At 37.8% G+C, this 25,047-nt stretch overlaps 1 protein-coding gene across 1 annotated transcript in view; it reads right to left on the bottom strand.

The window, feature by feature from the left end:
* TRHDE (thyrotropin releasing hormone degrading enzyme) overlaps positions 1-25,047 on the bottom strand; it is a gene marked incomplete at its 5' end in the record, with an annotated part of 366,323 nt that overhangs the window by 157,952 nt on the left and 183,324 nt on the right. The window contains 2 exons of the mRNA XM_079775459.1: positions 17,096-17,209; positions 21,334-21,488. Coding sequence (XP_079631585.1) covers positions 17,096-17,209; positions 21,334-21,488 — 269 coding nt within the window. The remainder of the gene's footprint in view (positions 1-17,095; positions 17,210-21,333; positions 21,489-25,047) is intronic.

Raw genomic sequence — 25,047 nt, 5'->3', positions numbered from 1 at the left:
AGAAGAGACTACCTTAAATTGAGAAGGAAAAAAGAAAATTCTAGCCAGAGGCAAACCAAATTTAACAAATGTACTAGTACAAAGGGCATCCAGGAGAGAAGGTGCTAATTTTTTATAAGGTCCTGCATCACAATAAATGATCTTAGCCTGTCAGTCCCTGGCTGGGACCCTCCTCCTCCTCATTATCATCAATAACAATAATAACAGCAAAAACTACTAAGTACTGATCCATTGCCTACTGTGGACCTGAGACTATGAAAGTTTAAAAATAAAGTTAAGTAAATTGTGGCTATAATGTGAGATGAGATCAAATAAAATAGTTAGCCACAGCGAACAAAATCATAATTTCCTCTTACAGACTAGAAATGCTAAAGAATTTTGAGGGAAATAATATATTATTTTGTAGATACATAAATAAACATATATATATATATATATATATATATATATATATATATATATATATACATATATATAACAAATATCTATATATATAAAAAGCCAGCGACTGTACCAGCCATAATGACCATAACGACCGGTTGCTATGACACCCACTGTGGCCAGCAAACCTGCAGATCAGGGGGTGGGGCCGGCCGGCCAACCTCAAGGCCCCTCCCTCCTGCCTGCCTGCCCCTGATCAGACTCTCCCACCCCCATCAAGAGCTGGCCACCAGCCAAACGCCCCCTGCCTTCCTCCTGCCCAGCCCCACCCCCAATCAGTACACCCCACCAGGATAGGCCAGCCCCTGATCTCACCCCCCACCCCAATAGGGGGGAGGGCTGGCGCTCCAACCTCCTGAAGCCCCTCCCCCACCCAGTCCCATCCCAAATCGGTCCCCCACCCCATCAGGGGCAGGGCCAGCCGGCCAATCACCCATGGCCCCTCCCCATGGCCAGCCCTGCCCCAATCAGCCCCTAACCCCAATTAGGGGCAGGGACTGCCAGCCAATCGCCAGTGGCCCCTTTCCCCAGCAGGCCCAATCTTGATCGGGCCCTGATTGGGGCTGGACCAGCTTCACCCCATCCATGCATGAATCCATGCATTGGGCCTCTAGTATAAAAGTAATAAAATTATTTATGGAGCCCTAGCCAGTTTGTCTCAGTGGATAGAGCATCGGCCTGTGGACTCAAGGGTCCCAGGTTTGATTCTGGTCAAGGGCATGTACCTTGGTTGCGGGCACATCCCCAGTAGGGGGTGTGCAGGAGGCAGCTGATTGATGTTTCTCTCTCATCAATGTTTCTAACTCTCTCTCTCTCTCCCTTCCTCTCTGTAAAAAATCAACAAAATATATTTTAAAAAATTATTAATGGAAAGGTAGCTTTTGATCTGATCTGTGATTGTGTGTGTGTGTGTGTGTAGGGAATAACATACTTAGGGTGCACATTCAACAGTTATTTTTTTATTCTACTTCATATTTTAAGGACACTGTGCACTATTCTTCTACTTTCAAAAAGTAGCACAGTAAGGTAAAATGGAGCATCTATTTACAAATTTACTATTAGTAACAATAAACCCTACCACTCTAATATAGACTCCTTGGAATTGTTAAATACATGCCTACATTTAAACAGCTCTAATAATGTTGAGCATATAATATCACATTGAACTATTCTTCAAAAATATATTAAATTTAATTTTTGGAGAATAATGGAAGCTTTTCAGAAAAGTAAACAAAGTTGGAGCAAATGCACACAGTTAAGAATAACACATGGAAAAATAGCCACTATTATTTTATTAATTTATTCATTCATACATTCACTCAACCAATTTGTATTAAACTCATACTTTAAAGCAGATATTGTACTGTGCTTAGGGAATAAATATATGACTAAAGCCTAGTCCCTAACCTTAAAAGTGAAAGAGAAAGTACAAGAGAATGACAGATAAAAAGCTAACTGTATGATGGATGCTATAAAACACAGAGGGCGAAATGATTAATTAGTTCAGAAAAGGCTTCATAGACTAAGTGACATTAAAGTGGGTTGTTGAAGGATGAAGGGTTACTCAGATGAAGGGGAGAAGCAGCTAAATAAAAAGGGCAAATGCAGACAGAGGAAACATGAAAAAAAGCTACTCTGTTTGAATCCTCAGTTCTCAGGTTGCAGAGTTTGTTCTTAATAAATAGGCAGGAGCAGACATAATGACCTAATAAAAGTAGTGTCTTGGGGAAATTAAGTTATCTGCAGTATACAGGGGGACTTGTATGTTGAAATGGGAGACAGAATGTGGCACTTGCACTAAGTGGGGATTTGGTGCTGATGTATTAAAACAAGCTGTTGCTGAAGGACTGTTGGATCTGTATGTTTTGAATGAAAAATCAACGGCCATTGATGCTTTGATGCCTTGGTCGCCTTAGTGGATGATGCTTCTGGACTTGATGGAATTTTTTTAAATGGAGCTGGCTATTGACAGAGAAGTGAAAAAGTTTGGTTTGGTGGGCAAGCAAAAAAGATCAGCTTTAGACATTCCAAGGAATGTGACAATGAACATCCAAAAGCAATATGCTTTACAAGCAAAAACCTGGGTCTAAGATAAGGAACCAAGTGCTAACCAACTTTTGACAATAAATTTTAGTTTGTATTAAAATATAAGTGAAGTCTCAGAATTCACTCTTTTTTATTATTTCTTATATTTTTAGTATTTCATATATTGGCATTTAGCAATATACCTGGTATGTAAAGGAAGTTATTAAGAATTCTTATCATGGCATTAGATTCACCTGAGAAATTACATTCCTTGATGTCTGAAAATGGCTGCCTGACCATCAGGGTCTGAAGGGTTTAAAGTGAATATGCCTGACCTGGCCATAGTCAAGGTGAAGAGTGGGAAAACAGGAAGTACTATTGAGAGGTAGGGCTGTCGGCAAGTTCCTATTAGAAGACTGACTAATCTTAGAGAAATACGAGGCAGACACTTTGACTCTGTCACCAGAAAAGAAAGAACAAAATCAAAATAATCTAAACTGAGATCAAAGAAAGTCAGATACATCAAACCAGGCAAGGAAGATGAGTGCCAAGCCTGAGCCAATTCAAGCAGTGGAAAAGTGCTCATAGGCATTAAAAGAGAAAAAAAATTCTCAGGGCAAATATTTTTTGTTTGTTTATTTTGTTAATTCGATTCAAGATATAAGTGAAATCATATAGTATTTGTCTTTCTCTGACAGTCTTATTCCACTCAACATAATACTCTCCAGGTCCATCCATGCTGTCGCAAATTCACATTTTTAGGAGAATGGATCTGAACGTAAATGGCTCTTTTGGTATTCCCTGGAGAAGAAACAGGCTCACTGCTGCAAAGAGCCCTAGGCTGGAAGAAAAATATCTGCCATTCCCTATGACATTGAGCAGGTTACTCACTCGTTTTAGACCTTAGCATTCTCATTTGTAAACATATGTGGTTGTGAAGATTAGATAAGAGAATTTGTTCCACAAATATTTATTGAACACCTGCTATATTCAAGATGGTGTACCTGGTTCTGGGAATGAAGAGACACAAAGACATGAATCTGACTTTCAACGATTTCATAGTGTAAAAGAAGAGACAAAGATAAAAACAAGTATTAAAACACCACCTGCTGTACTTAAAAATGGAAGTGGGTTCAAGATACAGTGTGACTACACAGAAGGCTGTGATTTGTTCTGCCTAGGACAAAGCAGGAAAAACTCCTGAACTGATCATTTGAGTTGAATCTTTAAGGATGATGTGAGTTTTCTGGAGGTACACAGCACAAAGAGGCATTTTGGACAGAAAGAAATATCTGGAAAAACTCATGGAGGTCTGAAACAGCCTGACCTGTTAGGGAGATTAGAAGTTTGTGTGGCAGAAGGTGAGTATAATGAGGTAAATGATTAATGATTAGCAGAGACAGAGAGACAAGAATAAAATCATCATGATCCTCTATGACAAGTGAGGAAGCTAGAATTAAGAAGTGACATCATCAGACCTACATTTAGAGAGATAACTATGAATAGTAAAAAGTGAGCCAGAATGAGAAGCAACTGGAAACAAAAGTAGGACAATACTGCGTAATCATGCACAGATAGCACACAATATGGGCCTTATCTTTGTGATCACAAAACATTGCACCAATTATTTCTCAAAAATGTAGTCAATTTGGGGATGACCAATGGTGATCAAACAGGATATTTACTTTAGAATTCCAAAATGTATGAGTTAAATATAGATATAGACAAACATATACAAAGACATATAGATATAGACATAGACATAGAACATAGACATAGAATAGACATAGACATAGACACAGACATAGGCATAGACATAGATATAGATATTAGATACACACATATATATAAATCCAAATAGATACAAATATTTCATTTTTAAATATTTTCACTTGTTTATGTAAAGCAATGTCTTATTCCAGTTTTTAATATCACAATATCCTCTTGAATGAAGATAAAGGCACTTTCTAATCTTTAGAGTCAAATCAGTAAGAATGTCTGATAAAAGATATTCAAATAATGTAGTCTACTTCCATACATGTTTATTGACTGCTTCATATATATGTCTTGTGTTAGAGGTTGGGAATCTAACACAATTGAGACACAATTCCTGCCTCAAGTAACTCCCATTATGATAGAGAAGATAATACTATTTGACAGCTGAAGTATTAGCAACATTAACAAAGTACTAGGGAAGTAGACAGCAGAGGTAAATGCATAGGCAAAAAATGCTTCCAGTGTCTATGACCATGCGGATTCAACCTCAATTGATCCAAATAGAAGACAAAAGATATATGTAATTTATGTTTTACCTCACTTGGAATCTATACTACCACAAGATAAAGTCATTTAAAGAGCCACAGGTTAAACAGAATGCCACATGAATTATTACTAATCTGAAGCCCTTGCTTACACGAGGCTAGAACAAGGGATATGGACTGCCCACCACTGCATGATTTGGCTTTTTACCGATATCCTTCATGTCTTATTCAAATCACGACCAAGTTTTAAGCAGAGGAATACAATCAAGAATTCGAAGAAATACAAACACACTTGGGGAACATATTCATCAGTTGTCTTTTTATGAGGTATTACATCTCAGTAACTTTGCAACTATTATCTTTTGTAAACACATTACATAATGTCATATTTATAAATTAGAAATTATTTGGATTTCAAGTCTCCTAAAATGTCAAAAGAATTGTACTCTGTAATTTTCTATTGTCATCCTACTTTTGTAAATTTTTTAAATGTCCAAAGATATTTTAATCTTTACTCAGTTGGAAATCAGCTGGTTAGACCTGTGGAATATTGTCATTATTTAGTTGAATTGTTAACATTTCACAGAAAGCAAAATCATGCTGATAAATTAAATAAACTTAAAGAGCTAGTGAAAATAAATGTTGTTTCCATAAAATAATGTACTTTAAGAATTAACATATCAAAATCTCATGTTTAAAATGCACATGTGTAAGACATTAATCATTTTCATGTGATGCTTATTAATGCAGTCCATTTATAGTAAAGTCAAACTTGTGTAAATGCGCATATATATAGTACACATTGAGGAATATATTTTGAAATAGTCACCATTAATGACTACAATGAAATCAGTACCTCTGTGTTTATTTACATAACATTTTACAGAAAGTAGTACATGGACACCATAATCCAGGCAGATCCCTAGTGATATAATATTACTCTGTGACTTTACACCAGCTTACAATGAGTAACTGAAATGTGTTCTGTAAGTTATTCCTTTTACTATCGGCACATTTCACCCACTGCCAAGCCACAAATGTTCTAAGATGACTTATTCAATGTACAAACTAAAAAAGCAATTATATTTCTATAAGAGAATCTTGGATGATTTTTTTTTACTCCTCTCATAACCCCAAATAACTCCCTGCACAGGTTTTTATGAACTGCCATACTCTCAAACATGACTAGCGCAGAGAGAGTGGGCTAAGCTGTTAGCCTCTTCAATGACTACATCCTTTAGCTGCCTTATGTTTTGTTAGGGACATCCAAGTTAAATGTGTCATGTCTCATTTTATCCAAGATGTAACACAGCTGAGGGAAAATGCTAAGATCAAACACAAAATGTACTGCATTTCACACAACCAAATTATGAACCTTCTGCAGACCTACTCAAGATGCTTCAAGGCAAAGAAATATTCATTGGCATAGTTAACATCAATTAGTCACTCACATTTTTATTAATTACTAGAGGCCCGGTGCACGAAATTCGTGCACGGAGGGGGGGTGTCCCTCAGCCCAGCCTACACCCTCTCCAATCTGGGACCCCTCAAGAGATGTCTGACTGCCCGTTTAGATGTCTGACTGTCTGACTACCGATCCTGGTGGGATCGGGCCTAAACGGGCAGTCGGACATCCCTCTCACAATCCAGGACTGCTGGCTCCCAACTGCTCGCCTGCCTGCCTTCCTGATTGCCCCTAAATCGCTTCTGCCTGACAGCCTGATCACCCCCTAACCACTCCCATGCCAGCCTGATTGATGTCTAACTGCTCCCCTGCCAGCCTATTTGCCCCCAACTTCCCTCCTCTGCCGGCCTGGTCACCCCTAACTGCCATCCCCTGCAGGGTTGATTGCCTCCAACTGCCCTCCCTGACAGGCCTGGTGCCTCCCAACTGCCCTCTCCTGCTGGCCATCTTGTGGTGGCCATCTTGTGGTGGCCATCTTGTGTCCACATGGGGGCAGGATCTTTGACCACATGGGGGCAGCCATATTGTGTGTTGGATTGATGGTCAATCTGCATATTACTCTTTTATTAGATAGGAGGATAGAGGCCTGGTGCGCGGGTGGGGGCCAGCTGGTTTGCCCTGAAGGGTGTCCTGGATCAGGGTGGGGTTTCCTTGGGGCGTGGAGAGGCCTGAGCAAGGGGCCTGTGGTGGTTTGCAGGCCAGCCAAGCTGCTGGTGACCCAAGCAGAGGCTCTGGTATCTGGAATTTATTTACCTTCTACAATTGAAACTTTGTAGCCTGGAGCGGAGGCAAGCCTCCTGCTAGATCCATGGCTGCCGCTTGGATTTGTTTACCTTCTCTAACTGAAACTTGGTATCCTTGAGTGGAGGCCTGGGCTTGCCAGAGTGTGTGGAAAGCTTAGCTTCTTCTGTTGCCGGGGAAACCCAATGGTAGCCATCTTAGCTGGGGTTAATTTGCATACTCGCCCTGATTGGCTGGTGGGTGTGGCTTATGTGGCGGAGTGATGCTTAATTTGCATATTATCCTTTTATTAGAGAGATGTTATTCCAGGGTCTTAAGAAACAATTATAAATGTATTTCAAATAATGTCGGACACAATAATAATTATGAACAGGTTGTCTAATTACACAGCTCATTCTAATTCTAGCAGCCCCCAAATCTCTGTGAACAATCACCACATGCCATGGGCATTCATATAGCCTTCTTAAAATGCTCATATTATTTGGCTTCCCTTTATTTTTTAGAATTTCTTGACTCCTTTCCCTCTATTTTTCCTCAAACATTGATCCAATGTAGTTTCATATATTTTTAATTTCAATATACTTTATAATTCAATAAATGAGTTTCTAATATAGACATAGAAACTGTTTTGATTTATCATAAATGATCTGGTGACCTTCATTTCAAAAATTTTTAACTTTTGGCCAGACTTTTATTATTGAACACTTTATAGATGCTATGTTCTGGGCAAAATGCTGACAAATAATGGTGAAATAAACAGCCCCTAGCTTGAGGAAGCCTATTGTTTAGTGGGAGATAGCTACTTCCTGTCCTTTGTTACATAAGGAACTCATTCCCACTCTTGTACATGTCACTTCAGAAAATTCTTCATAGATTTTAAGCTCCTGAGAGGGAACAGTTTTTCCATCTTATCAATAACCCTGTTTCTACTTTGGCAGTTGGAATTTTTTCTTCTATCTCTGTGCTTAATTTTTTGACTAGATGACAAGACATTTCAATAAAATTAAATTTGCCAATCGTTTTGATATTCACACACTTGTTTCTCACATCCATCACAAGGAATCTCTATTTTGCAAGCACGCTAATAATAAACTAATTAAGCATTATAGTATTTGATTGATAAAATGTAATTCAGAGATAAAATGTAATTCAGAGTATTTTAAATGCATACTGAAAAATCATCTTAAACAGATTAAATTTCTGTTCAAATGCTAATGGAAACTTTCTTATAGCCTTCAGGTCTAGGATTCCAAGGATAAGCTAATCACCTCACAGAACTTATTAACATGGTTACCAAGTGGTTAATTCATTTCATGTCATTTTAATTTGTGAGGTAAATAATAATTCAAATGGCTAATACTATAACAAAAATATTAACTTGATGAGTGAAATTTATTAAATAACACATTTTGTACTTTAACTCATGTATTTATTATTTAAACAGTCAGTTCATCAAATAGCATTAGCCTGATAAAAGTATACATTTGTTGCCAGATATCAAAGTATCAAAGTCTGTATTTTCCAATGAAAATAAAGCAGAGAATACATAGATGTACTAGTAAGTGTTTAATGGCACACAGTAAATGCTACTTAAGTCTTTATTATTACAAGTGTTATTGGAGTAATTGAGGTAAAATTCTTATCAAACTCAACCTCACATTATCTTCTCTCTCTCTCTCTCTCTCTCATCTCTATCTCTATCTCTCTCCTTCTCTCTCTCTCTTTCTCTCTCTCACTATCTCTCTGTCTATCTCTAGCGTTCTCTTCACAGGAAGCTCTTTTGCATTTTTTTATTTGTATCCCTTAAACTTAACTACTTTCTTGACAGCTATGTTTAGTGGCATCTGAACAGTGTTAAAGTAACCTTGATGAAAGGAGGAAAAAAGTCCCATAAAGTGCTCTGGACTGAGACAGTCACTCCTTGCTTAGAAATGAGCTGTGATCTAATGTCTTTTAAAACAGATAGCTGCCTGTTTAAGGGTGATTAATAATTTAAAAATTAATAAAGTATTCTCTGGTGGCCCACTTAGTCCCCAGCTTTCACTTTTGGTGTGTTCATGTTAGAGGTTTTGCAAAGCAAATTTTTTTAACATATTTGGGAAAAGGCTAATAATATTAGATGTTAAACCATTCACATACTGTAGGAAAATAAAGACTTTTACCAGGGGTGGTAAAAGAGACAGACTAAAGAGTGGTAGATCTGCTATTGCCAATGATGTCTAACAGAATATGCATCAATTTGTAATAAATTTTTGGCTTTACCAATTTTTTTATTTATCAAGTGACATCTGACAATTTTAAAAAGTTTAAATATCGTTGCTTTCAAAATGCTCTTATTTGTGATTCATATGAAAAAGGACGTCCTTGCATTATTATTAGGCTCCAAGTTCAGTAATAGTTTTTCTTTTCTTAGAAAGTGTTTAATCCTATTAATGTATTGGTTGCTTTTGAAATTTGTAAATAAATATAGAAAGACCTTGATATCTTGCAAACCTGAACACAGTTTTTGGAAAAAATACTTTATCCCAAAGGGAATGCTCATTTATCTTTTATCTTTAAGTATAAAATATACACACCCAAAACACTTCACAGCTTTCTGAACTAAATTACTTTGAGTTTTAAAAAAATTTGTCTTTTAAGAACATACATGAAATTTGAATTTGCAGCTTTGTTTGAAATTTTTAAAAATCATATAGGAAAAAAAAATGAGGCAATGTGACTTAGAAACCTCCCAGACACATACCTGAATATATATGGAAACATCCATGAAATACATAAATATCAATGAATTATGTTTGGTTTTTTCCCTTTCTAACCTTATTTAATAAAAGCTAGTCTAGTCTTCCATTTAAAACATCAAATGAAGCAGATTCACAATTCCTGGGACATAACACACCTTGATAACATTTAAGCTCTTCAAGAGCTTCCATTTTCCAAAGAGCTGTGAAGCCAAAGTCTCCATTCTTATAAAAGAACTACAAGAGTAAACAAACTATGAATGCAGTATCTATTCTTCAATAGTATTTTTATCATCCAAAATATATTTGTGCTATGAAACTTCTAAATCAGTTATTGTACTTCAACCATTAACACATGATTATCCAGCCTTATTCCTTTCTTTTTTCTTATAGATGGCCTTAACAGAGCTACCAGAACAAATGAGATATTTTTTTTAAGTGCAGAATTAGTCCCCAAAAGAGAGAAAATGTAAACACAATCTGTTATTACATCAGTGAGAGGTATTTTAACGTTAGCGTAACAGGTGCAGTTCCCGCTTTAACCGTTACTCCTTGCTAGAAACTTGTAATATCTCTTCAGTCACCATCAGTTAGAATCCACGTCTGTGGCCTGCTTGTTAACACTAAGATTCTGTGGGGCATCTGTAATTTGTACACTGCTGATTGCCAGTCTAATCCTTGATGCATTGGGTGTTTGCACATTAAAACTCATCCCACAGTTACTCAGACTTCAGATATGTAAACTATTGAACTAAAACCCCTTCTTCTAATGGCGTCAGCTGCTGTCCTCATTCCAGTTCTCTCTTGCTCTGTGTAGTCTTTGTCTTCCTATAGATCTATTTTCTCCCAATGCCTAAAACTACTCTGACCACTAACATTAAAGGAAAAGCAACCCTTTCTCCCAGAAGACAAGGCTCCAGCTCCCCAGTTACTCTTAAATGAGAAAAAATATTTTTCTACTCTTTAAAAACAAGTCTATGTTTTTAGCAGAAAAAAATAACTTGTGTGTGGGTGGGTGGGGGGGCAGAAGGGAAGGGTGAGGGAAAGCACAGAGATGTCCGTTTTGAAGACTGTGACCCCCCAGGAGACCCAAGCAGGCACTCCTACTTCCCTTCTAGTCTTTCAAAGTAAATGTCACTTTTAAGCTACTGAGCAGGATCAAAAAGACCACAGACGCTTGGGACTGGCCATAAGAAGCCTTTAAATTTTTTATGTTCAATATGTGTCAGTCATTTGAGAATAAAATATAACCTGGCCAGTTGAAAACAACTGGATCACCTTCTAATTTACTGAAACCTTAGAAGTAAAATATTATATGTGGATTTTGATCATAATAAAAAAAACACAACTATATGAAAAATCATGTATATATAATTTCTTTAGTATTTAGTATTTATAGGGTAAGATTCTAAAATGAATATTTAATTCCCAAGCTGTCTTTCTCTGACCCCATATATCAACTGGGCAAATATATCTTGATATTGGTGAATTATAAGCAATAGTACTAATATACCAACTATTATTGAAACATGTATTAACTAATTAAAAAGCATGTGAAAGCACTTTTTTTCTGTAGACATTAAATCAAAGGTGGACTTGAGAAAAGAACAGCTTAACAAGTAAAATACTTACTAAAACCAAGATTGTTCTCTCCACTTTTCTGAATACTAGAGTGTTTATTTTTGTTTAGAATGATTAAGCAGTGCATCTTTACATTTAAACTGTAAGCAAAAATAAACATTGAACTCAATTAGCCCTATACAGTATCCTCCCTTATCTGTGGTTTCATTTTGCCATGATTTCAGTTACTTGCAGTCACCACTCCCAGTCAAAAAGGTCAGAAAATATTAAACAGAATGTTCCAGAAATAAGCAATTCATAAGTATAAGTTTTAAATTGCATGTTTCTCTAAGTAACATAATGAAATCTCACGCTGTCCCATTCCATCCCACCCAAGACATGAATCATTCTTTTGTCCAGTGTATCCACACTGTATATACTACCCATCTGTCAGTCACTTAGTAGCCATCTCAGTTATCAGATAGTTGAGAGAGAGAGAGAGGAGGAAGGAGAAATAGAGACCATATTCACATACTTTTATTGTAGTACTAGAGGCCCGGTGCACGAAATTCATGCACGGGTAGGGTCCCTAGGCCTAGCCAGCGATTGGGGCCTTCCGGCTGCCAACAGGGCCTTCCTTCCCCAGCTGCTGGCTGCCAGCTGCTGGCCAGGGCCTTCCTGCATTCCATGCCACCCCCTGGTGAGCAGCACATGTCACAGCAAGTGATCAAACTCCCGGTCTCCCGGTCGAACTCCCAAGGGGACACTTTGCATATTAGCCTTTTATATATCATTATAATTGTTCTATTTTATGAATAGTATTATTGTTAATATCTCACTGTGTCTAATTTATAAATTAAACTTTATCACAGGTATGTATATATACATAGAAAAACATAGTCTATATAGGGTTTGGTAGTAGCCACTGTTTCAGGCATCCACTGGGGATTTTGGAACATACTCCCCTCAGATAGGGAGAAACTACTGTTCCTATTTCAATTCACAATAATTTTCTCAACTTCTCTTTGAATAAAAATAAAACAATTTTAAAAGTAAAGATCAATTTATTGCAATGCCTATTACATTTTGCAGATAATTTTTGTTGGAGCATATTAAAATGATACTGAATTTTTGTTTTTTTCTATTTGCCCATGATAGAGAAAACTGAGAACATTTATCAAGGTTTGGGGCAATGCACTTTAAGATATCCCTAGTATTTAGCATGATCAAGTTTAGTTGCATAATTCTCAGTTAATAGTTATCTTTATGTCCACGTATGTGTCCTCATGAAAATTTAGGAAAAATTTCCAGTCTGCAGACTTTATTAGCATATAAAGTTATTGCTGTGTGAAGCTCCATAGCATCCCAATTAATTTAATAAAAGAACATACACTAATGTTTAGTCATGCTCATTATAGCAGTACATCTTTACAATACTATATTCAGGAAACCAAAGAACACACCTACAAATTATAATGAAAACATAAGCAATATGCACAGGGGATATGAGTTTGCCTGCATCAGCACCAGGTCTATAAAATAAGGACTTCTGTATAGTATCATTTAGTATATATCCTTTTCCTGTATTAAAACTTTATCATACATGTTTTCCATTTAAAATGATGAAGAATTATTAAAGTGTAGTGACTGTTCATGAGTCTCCTTTTCTTCCTTTTGAGCAAACACAGTAAGATTGACTATGACTGCCATCAATAACATACTGCAACTTGATCCATCCAATAATGTTGTCACTAACAGCCAACTTTGATAAAATAACATCAAGCAAAAGACTACTTGCCCCATGAAATATATCCTTAGCCCTGAGCTGAAGAATTGCTTCTGATGATCTTGACACTGTTTGATTAATGAAACATTATACAAGGCCACTGTTCTTATAGAATAGTCTACATTGCCCGTATAGATAAGAATTGATTCGATGAGACTGAGCGTAGATACGAAGATTATAGTAATTATTTTGCAATCTATATATAATTGTTATAAATCTAGAGTGTCAAAATAGGCGACTGGAGTTGGAAATATTAGGGCATCTATACATAAAATCAATGCACCTTTCTAATGGAGCATTCATTTTCCAGGTCACCATCCCTGCTCACACCCGTGTACTGCTTCATACATTTCAAAGACCTAGCAAGTTATTTTATCTTCACAAAAATTATATGGGCTTGCTAAGCCAGTACGATTGCCCCATTTTTCGAATGATGAGTCAGAGAAGTGCCTTATCTAGTATTTGAATATCTTCTTTCCAATCCATTCCCCTGACCTTACATCACACTACTTGTAAAGGCCCATATCTATAAAATGGTAAAGCAAAAGAGGTCAGCTTCCTGCATTTCTCTACTCCTGACATGAGCCTGACTTCTGGTTTCCCTATTTTAGGCTTAGCTCTAGCGAAGCACAAGTCATGCCTGCCTCGGAAAGCTTTTGTGCATATCACAACAGTATTAGTCACTGCTGACACGGCCATCACTCTTGCTCTTCCTAGTATTTCTTTCACTCTTTTGCTAATGCCAATATGAAAAATAGTGCTGGCACAGCCTTAAAGTCACTCAAAATCCTCTTTTATTTATATTGCTAACTTACTCTTAAAATTTTGTTTGCAAAGAAGATTTAATGATATATGGAGGAACAATTTATTTAAGAGTTTCAGCTTATAAGCTTTTTAAATTGAGGCTATTGAGGTATTCTACAAACTAAATAATGAAAGCTACTAAAATGCAAAAGCAATCAAAGGTCAGAAGTATGTGTAATCTTTATAACTGAACATAAACAGGCATCATAAGAAGACCTGTTCCTCCTCCCCATTGCCTAATTAATTGTGGTGGAGTTTAATCTTCCATTTCTTAGTTTGATAGGGTGACCCTTCTGTGTCACTGGACTTGTGTCATCATTAATTGCCATTTCTTAATTACAAAATTTAGATTTACAAAAAATAAAATCTTATATTTGACCACCCCATGGTTTTTATACTTCCAGTGCATGCTCTGTAGTCTATTATGAGCAAAGTTTCAACCGGGCCAGTGTGGCTCTGTGGTTGAGCATCAACCTATGAACCAGTAGGTCACAGTCCAATTTCCAGTCAGGGCACATGCCCATGTCGCTGGCTCAATCCTCAGTGTGGGGTGTGCAGGAGGCAGCCGATCAATGATTCTCTCTCATCATTGATGTTTCTATTACTCTCCCTCTCACTTCTTTTCTGAAATCAATAAAAATATATATTTTTAAAAAAGAACAAAGTGTCAGATGTGCTCATTCTCAATACTGCTTACAAAAATGTTCTCCAGAAGGCCTACATTTGTAACTTAACTGATAAAAATGATGAAGGAATATTAAAAAAAGTATTCAAAGAAAAAATCCAGTCTAAGGACATTGGAACTTAGGATATATTGCTATGATGAAACCAATGAAAGCTGTCAGTTTTCATGCCATGTATAATTCTTTTGATGACTTTTTAATCCAAGCAGTATTTTTCATAATGATTAATAGGAAGGATTTTATCATAGGTAGCTGTATGAGCCGGGGAGGGGGGTAGCTTACCTATATGGGTAACATGTCATTTGTAATAAGGACATGTTTTAATATTAAAGCATAATGAAATTATAGCTCAGTAATAATCCACAGCATAATGAAAATTAAATTTTAAAGAAAGTTGGCAGAAAGTCATCTAAAACCAAAAGATACTTTTGGAAATGTTTCAATATCCTTATACATTAAGTTTCAATTTTACATTTGTGAAAGGATACTTAAATAATTAATATTACATAGTATTGGTAATTTTTCTTTGAAGTTCTTTAGAGGCATTTTAAATTAATTTAAAACAATGATACAACAGTTCAATTAAGATTTTTAAAACTATATCACATATACATATATACCTAGATACACAAGGCTAAGTAAAATTATCTCATAGTTTGTTCAAGTAAACCATGTTGCCTTTATAAAATATGGAGAAAACTGTATGAAGCTAATTAAAACATATAATTATTGTATATGCCATTGTACCATTTTTTTTCTATGAGCTATGTCAGATCACATGATTTACTCAGCAGACCTGGTTGAATTTATGGTAGAGAAGTTATATCATGACTTACAGACATATTCATATTTCACCTTGATTTACATATTCTTCAAATCATGCTTGTAATCATGACAGATAATTAGAAAATCACTTACTATAAATAATTTACAAATCAAAAAAGTGATCATACATAATAAAAGGGTAATGCAAATAGACCAAACGGCAGAACAACCAAACAACCAATCAAAGCGTAATATGCTAATGATATGCTAAGGCTGCTCAACCACTCACTATGACATGCACTGACCACCAGAGGACAGACAGTCAACTGGTTGACCAGTCACTATAACGTGCACTGACCACCAGGGGGCTGATGCTCCAACCAGTAGGTTAGCTTGCTGCTGGGGTCTGGCAGATTGGGACTGAGTGAGATGGGCAGGACACACCCTGGAGCCCTCCCACGGTCCCTTCCCAGCCCAATCGTACATCAGTGGAGCCCCTCAGCCTGGCCTGCACCCCCTTGCAATCAGGGACCCCTCAGGGTATGTCGGAGAGCTGGTTTCAGCCCAATCCTGCAGGCCACTCCCCTTGGGAGGGCGCCAGAAGCAGGGCTCATAGCTGGCAAGAGCTGCTACAGCAGCGCGAGCCTCTCCTGATAGGTACTGATTGGACACGAGCCCACAAAGGGCACAGTGGGGCTGGGATGAGGGGGAGCAGCAGGTAGGAGCTGCAGACTGCTTTGGACTGTGGCGGGTTTCAGCCGATCCCTGCAGGCCACCCAGAAGGACCCCACCCATGCACAAATTTGTGCACCAGGCCTCTAGTATAAAATAAATACACAGGGGTGGACAAAAGTAGGACTGCAGTTGTTCATATGGAAAAATATATAATACAAGAGTAAATAATAATACAACAATAAACTGTGTTTCGCCTACTCACAACTGTAAACCAACTTTTTCCCACCCCTATATATTATCACCTATGCTGTTTCATAAGTAAAATTTGACCTTCTGCAACTTTTATAAACACTCACAAAATTTGAGTTCCAAAACAACATATATTCTTGATTCCATTTACTAATAACATAGTCACTGTTGACTAATGGAAGCTTACAGAAAATGAATAGTTTACATTGAAAGATGTATAAAAATCACACCCTCTCTCCACTTTTTTCCCCCTAGAGTGCTCACTGGTTAAGCGACAATGAATCCCACTTCCTGTTCACATATGCAGGTATGTTCCTAGAGTGAGGTGTAACGTGCACAACTTCTCATAAACTTAATCACCTCTTATTAATTCATTTATTCCTAAAGTACATCTACAACAGTAATACGTCAACAACTTTAGCTTATTTCTGTGTTTCATCACACTGAAAAAATATTAAGTTCTCATTTTTCTATATATTGAAATGTTCTATACACTCAAAATATTACTTATTAATTACTGTTACATTGTCTGTTTAAAGGATAGTTTGTCTTTGTCATAAAATACTGCAATAAACCTAAACATTTATCCTGAGAAAAGTTGTAGCATTTTGAAATCAACATATTAACCAACCAAATCCTGTGTAGTTCTAATAATTAAAAGATAACTCTTTGGTAATACTATTTTAATGTAACAAATTACAAATTTAAAATTACAAAATACAAATTTCAAATTTTGGTTACTTTATTGGGCATCTTGATTAGACACCTAATTTTTTCCATGCATCAGTAAGTAATTTAAGTTACCTTTAATGATAAAAAAAAAAAAAAGAAAGAAGCTCAGTGTAGCAGCAACCTTTCACTGGGAGTTGTACTAGTAAACAATGAAAGGAAAGTACACTTACCATGTTCCAGCCCGGGTAGAGGTAGTCTGTACCAACAAATTCAAAGTAGTGAGCAAAACCTTCCTTCAGCCACACGTCTTCCCACCACACGGGAGTCACGAGGTCACCAAACCACTGCATTAGCAAAATGAATGGGTATAAGCTAAAATGCTAAAATCAAATGTATACTTAGAATGAAATGTATTCAACTATGATTATCGTAACTGGAATTCATTCTTCAATTGATTTGGTGATCTTAAAATGTGTTGTGGTAAGACTATTGATTTATTTGACTACTTGGATAACACTAGTTTGGTTTTTTATATATATATATAAATGCATTCAGAGAAGAACAAAAATAAAATAATCAAAGAACACACACACACAAATTTAAACCTGCAGGAGAAAGGACTCAGGAGGAAAAAACTGGTCACAGTTGTCTTCAAATATTTGAAGACCTAGAATGTAGCAGAGAAAAAGACTTGTGTCTTTTGGTCCTACAAGGAACAAATCAAGACCAATGGATGAAAATTAGGGTTGATAGATGCGGAAGACCCTCCAACAGACCGAGATGGCCAAAGATGGAAACCCCTTCCTCCAGAGGCAGTGAGCGGCATCACAGGAAGCACTGAAGCATCGCCTTCCAGAGGCAGAAGCAATTCAGAGAAATGGCAGCTGACTGAAGGAGCTAAGGGCTTTTAAGATGCCCCCACCCGACTCTCTCCAAGGTTCTATGATGAGGGGTTGGGCCAAAGAAATAGCTAAGATCCTTTGAAAAAAGGAACCATTGTTTAAGTTCAGCAAAAGTTTAAAAGAATTCCTTTTTCATTAAAGAAAAAATACATTATATTCCAGGAGCCATCCCAAAGACGAGATTCAGTGATGAATTTGATCATGCAGCTGACACTTTATTGTGGCGGCAGGGGGAATGAGGTGAGCTAGAAAATAAAAAATAAGTAAACAAATGACCAACATAATCTGAAATCCTAATAAAGTGTGATAGGAACCGGGGAGGGGATTGTCTTAGATTGTAAAAGCAAGAACCTCCTCTCTAAGCAGATGACATTTCAGCTCAGACTTTAATGATAGGAAGGAGCCAGCTATGAGAAAGCCTTGGGCAATAGGATGCTATACAGATCTAAGCAACTCTGAATGTGAACACTCTAAGGGGGAATGAGTTATTTGAGAAATAGGAGGAAGTGGTGGACAAGTATCAAATCATGTACAGACAGCTTCAGGAGCTATGGTAAAGGGGTTGGTGACTGAGTGTTTCAATATTAAAACTAATGAACAAAATAAACTGGCAAACAATATAGAATTGGAGACATGGATGCATGGAACAGACTGACAGCTGGCAAAGGCGGGGGGTGGTGGGAGGGGGACTGGATGAAAGAAAGTGAAGAGATTAGCCAAAGAACATATATGCATAGCCCATAGACACAGACAACGGGTGGTGATGGCCAGAGGGAGGAGGGGTGGGGGCTGGATGGAGGTGGGCAAAGGAGAGCAGGGGTGCGTGTGTGTGTGTGTGTGTGTGTGTGGCGGGGGGGGGGGGATATCTGTAATAGTGTCAACAATAAGAATAAAATTTGAAAATAAATAATATTAATTGACAAATAAAGTATCATGCAAGATCTCTGAACTTAAATACAAATAAGAGGAAACTGAATATGTTGATTACCACAGCATAAATGACATTAAAAATATTTGTATTGATGGTCAAAATGTAAGTTTCTGCTTTAAATTGAAAGCCTGTCTTAAGAATTGTGACAATGTGTCAAGAGGAGTTCTAAGCAGAGGAGGCATGTGATCCGTATTAATCTGAGGAATAGCAGGTACAAGAGCAAGACAGAAAGTGGGGGAAATGGTTAGAACAAGAACTTCAGAGGGGCTGGAGGTATTTTAATAGAGAGGATAGTTCTTTGGAAACAGCAAAAAGGGATAAAGGCAAGAGAGTATTTATTCTTCCTCCACCCAGGCCCTCAGATACTCAAAAAATGAGGGAGAAGTCTCGGGCCAGTCAGGTCCACCTCATAGGCTGAAGGGAAGGAAACAGTCAGAAAATAAGACTAAGCTACAGGGAGTTTGCTTCAGCAGCAGTGGAGGCAAACCATAGTCATAACAGTTAGTTTTATTGAGCATGTACTATGTGACTACCACTATTCTAAGTGCTTTTCTTGGGAAAACTTCTTTAGTCCTCTCAATAATCCTCAAGTGTAAATACTATTTCCGGCCCATTTTACACAGGAAATGGAGGCACAGGAGAGTTAAGAAACTGGCAGCTCCTAAGTGCCATGGTTGAGATGACAGGTTCTTAAATTGGGAAGTCAGAGCGGCCAGGTCTGGGGTTTGTCAGGGAGGGTTGGAGAGTGACCTCACGAAGGGAGGGGTACACTGGTCTCTAGATAAGATCCCGGTGACAAAGGTGAACTGCGAGGCTGTGATGAAGGTTAACAAGTTTTCCCCATGATGCCATTTGCCCTGACTGGCATCAGAAGAAGGTTTTTAATGAGTGCAAACTGGAGCTGGAAGCTTGTCACCTCTGAGCACAGCTCTCCCCTCAGCTCCCGGTGGATGGAGAGGAGCCACAGGTGAGCCTGCCTCTCCCTGGGAGCCTCTCACAGGCAGCCTGTGTGGGACGAGCAGGCTAATAGCTGCAGACAGGCCCTGCACATCTGCCCTGCGTGGGGAGAGTGCTCATATTTATGGGTTTCTGTGATGTTTTGCTGTGACTCATTTGGAGGTAACAATCACTTACTATGATTTCTGAAGCACTTACTACCCATCAGGTTCTGTGCTGAGTACTTGACATATATTATTCCTTCAATAAACACCAATCTTATGATATAAGAGAAAAATAATTACAACAAGTAGGTGGGAAGAGAGAGTAATGTAGAAAATAATTTGGTAATGATAGTGAAAATTGTTATATATTTCTCCCAGCAACTGGTGCATTCCCTCCTACTACTAGTAACTAGCCTGGCACTAACTACCAAGCTGTAACAAGAAAGTAACTCAGAATAAAGAACAAATTAAATCAGTTCCAGGAACAATGATGACATTACCAATGTGCCCTTATTTTTGACAGAAATGTACAAGTAACTTGTGTCTAGGAATGTCCAAAAAGAAAACTGCTTTTGTTTCAAAAAATTGTATTCTGAGCTGGAAACCCTTCTCATTAGTGCAGGAGAGGAGGCCTGGCTCTCTCTGCCATGGATTCCTTTCAGTCTCTGAGGCAAGGAACACATGTCCAACCCGCCGGCATGACAGGTACAGACATCTTACAGGCTCACTGCAAAAGGCTGACATTTAGGTAAATGGTCATGTGGCCTGGACCAATTTATCATTAAGTCAGTATCCAGGTATTAGCATTTAGCAGTTCACCTTCTTTAACTGACAGCATTTTCCATATCACTCTTTCTTAAGCTTCGCTAGCTTTTTAAAAAGGGTTTTGGGTTTCTAAAAAGCTGAAATCATAGATATGATGTTTCTGGTATTTTCACTTAAGAATTATTTGTAGTTACTGGTAACCAGGTATTGCTTTTTATGAGCATGAATGTTTATTTTCAGGGTTTTTTTTTTACCCTCTCACTAGAATCAAGATTTAAATAAGCATTGTGAAACCTCTGTAATACTTTCCACTCATTGTAAGGAAGCGCATAAAATCCAAATGAAATTAATTTTATCTTAGCTTCACTACAAAGTTGGCTAATTTCCATATGAATTTCTACACATGCCGAGACAAAAAAAAATCTCAATCATTGGAGAACAAAGAGTCTATGGTGGAGTTCGTGAGAGACTTCCTAAGTGTCTGGGTGATGGGGAAACGGGAGTAACGAATTGATTTCAGCAAAAGCACATTTTGACACGTCCACAAAACTCAGCCTCATCTCGCAGCAATGCAATAAATCATCTCCCTCACTGCACTTACCATATATGCACACCAATAATCACAGGAAAATAAAGCGAGGTTGACAAGGAGTAGTGACTAGTTTGGGTCTCAAAAGAGGCAGTGCCGTCCCACGCCTCCACTAAGCTGAATGGCAGTTGCTTATTCACTGTGATCAGTGTGTTTGCTTTTGTTTATGCTGTCACCTGAGAGAAGCGACATGTCTTCTAGAACGAACTACACAGTGCTCTCTCTATAATTAAAGCTTAATTGGGAGGATAACATCTTAGGTCCTAATCAAAGTATCTGAAATCATTCTATAGTCTCAATAATGTGCAGTGATACTTACACCTGATCCTTTTTCTCATACCTGGTGACATATCTCATGAACAATGACCATGGTGACATCCAGCAAATAAGAAATAGATGACACACTGGGATCCAGCAGTATTCTTTGTTCCACAAAAACACTGAGTCCCCAGTTCTCCATAGCAGCATACGGATGCTTAGGCACAGCTAAAAGATCTAGAAATAGAATAAAACAATTCCAAAGGCTTTAACAAATATACCAGAATCTAAAGGCATATCCTTAAAAAAAAAAAGTCAAGAAATCCTAATTAGAAGGAATACTTGCTCTTTCCTAGTAATTTTTCCCCGAAATTAAACTACCTGCCATTTCTACATGACAGCAGAAATATAGGCTATCACTGTACACGCAGGCCACGTCCATTCATCACAGTTCATTTTCAGACCCAATGCAGTCAGAGGCTGGAAGTATCAGCACCATTATTGATGGGCCCATCCTGATAAATTTCAAAAAGTCAAGGAAACCAAATGCAGCAGGAATCCACAGAGTCAGAAGACATAGTGCCTTCGACTGAAAATATATTCAGTTCAATGCAGCGAATACTGTACTGTTACTTTTACCTTGATACTTTTCAAAAGAAAACATGTCCTATCAGGTTAAACATGCGATGTCATTTTTCTAAATTCTTAAATTCTAATTTATTTTTTGAGTTCCATTAAGAATAAAAAATGTTACATACAAATATAGGGACAACTATGATAGTGAATATAACAGCAAAATGACAGTTGAGGGAACATGCGAGTTTCAGTTCTGGTCCTGCCTCCAACATTAACTAGAGATAAGACATTGGTAAATTACTTACTTTCCTGAGACCACAATTCCTTCACCTATAAAACAAGGTTGTTGGCTTTCATTATCTTGAAAATCTCTTCCAACTCCAAAAATCTATGATTAGATGATTCTAAGATTTGTGCTTATTTTAAAAGGTTATGGAGGTATTATAAACTTCTGGTTAGGGTGACAATAAGTTCATGTTTTAATGTATTCCCTCCACTCCAAGCACATAGTGATGACACATAAAATATTAAAAGGGAAAACTAAAAAATATCTGCAGACTTGAAAATGAACCTCTCCATGGACCAGAAATGGTACAAAAATGCAAAGTAGTGATTAGGTCGGAAGCCCTATGCCTGCTGGGTTCTGGCTCCGGGAGTAGGCAGTGGCAGCTGGGAATTGGTTCCAGCAGGATGTGCCTCAGCCAAAGAGACTTGAGCCCAGTGCTTGATGCCAGGGGTTGAGGTAGGAGATGCATGCTCATGAGAAGAGCTGCAAATAGCGGGTGCTTACTGTTTCCTGAGGAAGGTAGCAAGTGGAAGAGCAGGGATTCAAACCCAGGCAGCCTGGCTCAGTGCCTTGCTCTTAATCACAATGACATAAAAATTATAGTTTCTGACCTAGAAGTTACACTTCCCAATATAAACAAACCCTGGAGTAACTCCCTAGGATGCCAAGGGAAAAAATGGTACAAAATGTTACTGCAGTATTTCTGTAAGAGTGAAAATGGAAAACTAAAGCCATTCATGAAGATAATAAGCAAGGGAACTATGAAATAGATATAGTATAAAGGAATACTATACAGCAATTGACATGAATGATCTCACCAGCAGATGCTAACACTATATGTATCAACAGGGATAATCTAAAAAAACATAATGTTGAGGGAACAATTAAGATGTTAAATGACCCTTACCATAATAACTTTAAAACATGCAGAATAATACCATGCATTGCAAGTGAATACTCACACATGCACACAAATACCAAGACAGATGGTAATGGTATATTGCACATACAATCATACACATATTCTAATGATAAATACCAAATTCAGAATCATGATTGCTTCATGGAAGACAGAAGGAAAAATGGATGAGAGACTATCTTTTAGGTTCCTGAACCCAATTTCAACTTGGAAGCTGGAAAAGAGTTGGGCATATCACCAACAAGCAATTTCTGGGCATCACCTGAGTGTCTGAGAATTGAACTCATTTTTGACACCATCTACCCATCTACCTGAGGATAGACTCAGATTCCACAGGTTAAGGACTTAGTCCTACAAGACTTCCCACCCCCCCCCACCCCCCCGCAGCACACACCCAGGTTTACCTGTATTTCTGACAGGTGCATACACCAGAGGTTCCTAATGATACTATTCTAATTAATTAGTTATTAATAATAGAAAAGGAGCAAAGGGAAGACATTACATTGGGGGAGAGAACCACATAGAGAAGAGAGCCACATGTGAAAATTTGGGATATCTAATCCCCTAAACTAAGAATCAATATCTCTCTCTCTCTCTCTCTCTCTCTCTCTCTCTCTCTCTCTCTCATGCTCTTAGTTCCTCTTGACATGCTTGGCTCATAGCTCACACGTGGCTTTCTGGCATTGTCCCATGTGGCCCACAGCCCTGTGGACCCCACACACAATGGAGTAATGGACTGCACTAGCCTGATGCTGTACTGGACCAGCTCCAACAGGGAAAGGAAACTCTGGACACTGGCTTTGCTTCTAGCTCTACTGAAACCCCAGCTACACTCTTCTATGACTGGACTAAGGGAATTGGGACTTTGGAAACCCAGGGATATAATTTCACAAAAAATGAAGCTTTCTACCACATCTCATCCTCCTGTGGGAGCCTCTGGAAATGCTTACTCCAGCGGTACCCCAAGAACCTCACTCCCACTAGCAACAGCAACGGGGAAAGATGAGGCATATTTTTCTCTGCTAATACTATGACCTCCTCTCGGGTTTGATTAGTTTGCTAGGTGGCTCATGGGATTCAGAGAAACATTTAACTTACTAGATTAACAGTTTATTATAAAAGGATATAACTCAGGAACATCCAGATAGAGGAGAGGAATAGGGCAAGGTATGAGGAAAGGCACAAAGCTTCCATACCCTCTGCAGGCCCTACCTCCTCAAGTCTCCAGGTGTTTCCCCACCCAGAATCTCTCTGAATTTTGTCTTTTGGTTTTTTATGGAGGCTTCATTACAAAGGCATGATTGGCTACATCATTGGCCATTGATAATTTCCAGCCCCTCTCTACTCCCAGGAAGTCAGGGGGTGGGACTGAAAGTTCCCCTGGCAACCAGCCCCATCCATAGGTGAATTCAAAAAGTCACATCATTAACATGACAAAAGACAACTTTATTGCTGTAATTGATTAGAAAATTGCAAGGGTTTTGAAAGCTGTAAGCCAGGAACCATGAAGGAATTAAATATATGAAAATACATATTTGATCAGCTATATATTTCTTATGAATCACAATATCACACACAAGGGATATCAAATGTGTCTTCAATATTACTTTTTTAAAGCAGGTGATGGGTACATGAGTATTATTTATACAATTATTCATTCTTTTCTGTATGCCTTAAATATTTCATAACAAGAAAAAGAATAAAATTATCAACAGTCTTACAATATGGTTGATTTTATTTATGACTTCAACAAACATCTTCTCAGTATTTGCTGTGTCCTTCAGTCTGAAATGTATATTAAATTAAGTCAGGGATGGTCCCTGTACTAGTGTACAGGACATTTTGAATAAAGAATGACAGCTTAACACAAGAAATAAAGAAAGAATAAAAAGTTCTGTGAAAGAGAAAGAAAACAAATCTGGTTGGAGAGGTTCTTGAAAGAGATAATATTTGAGTTGGATTTGAAAATATAAGATTTCAACAGGTAGACAAAGGCACTGTATGTATTTATTTAT

This window comes from Cnephaeus nilssonii (genome assembly GCF_951640355.1).
Source record: "Cnephaeus nilssonii genome assembly, chromosome: 6".
Taxonomy (NCBI): domain Eukaryota; kingdom Metazoa; phylum Chordata; class Mammalia; order Chiroptera; family Vespertilionidae; genus Cnephaeus; species Cnephaeus nilssonii.
This window is presented reverse-complemented; position numbering and strand designations above follow the sequence as displayed.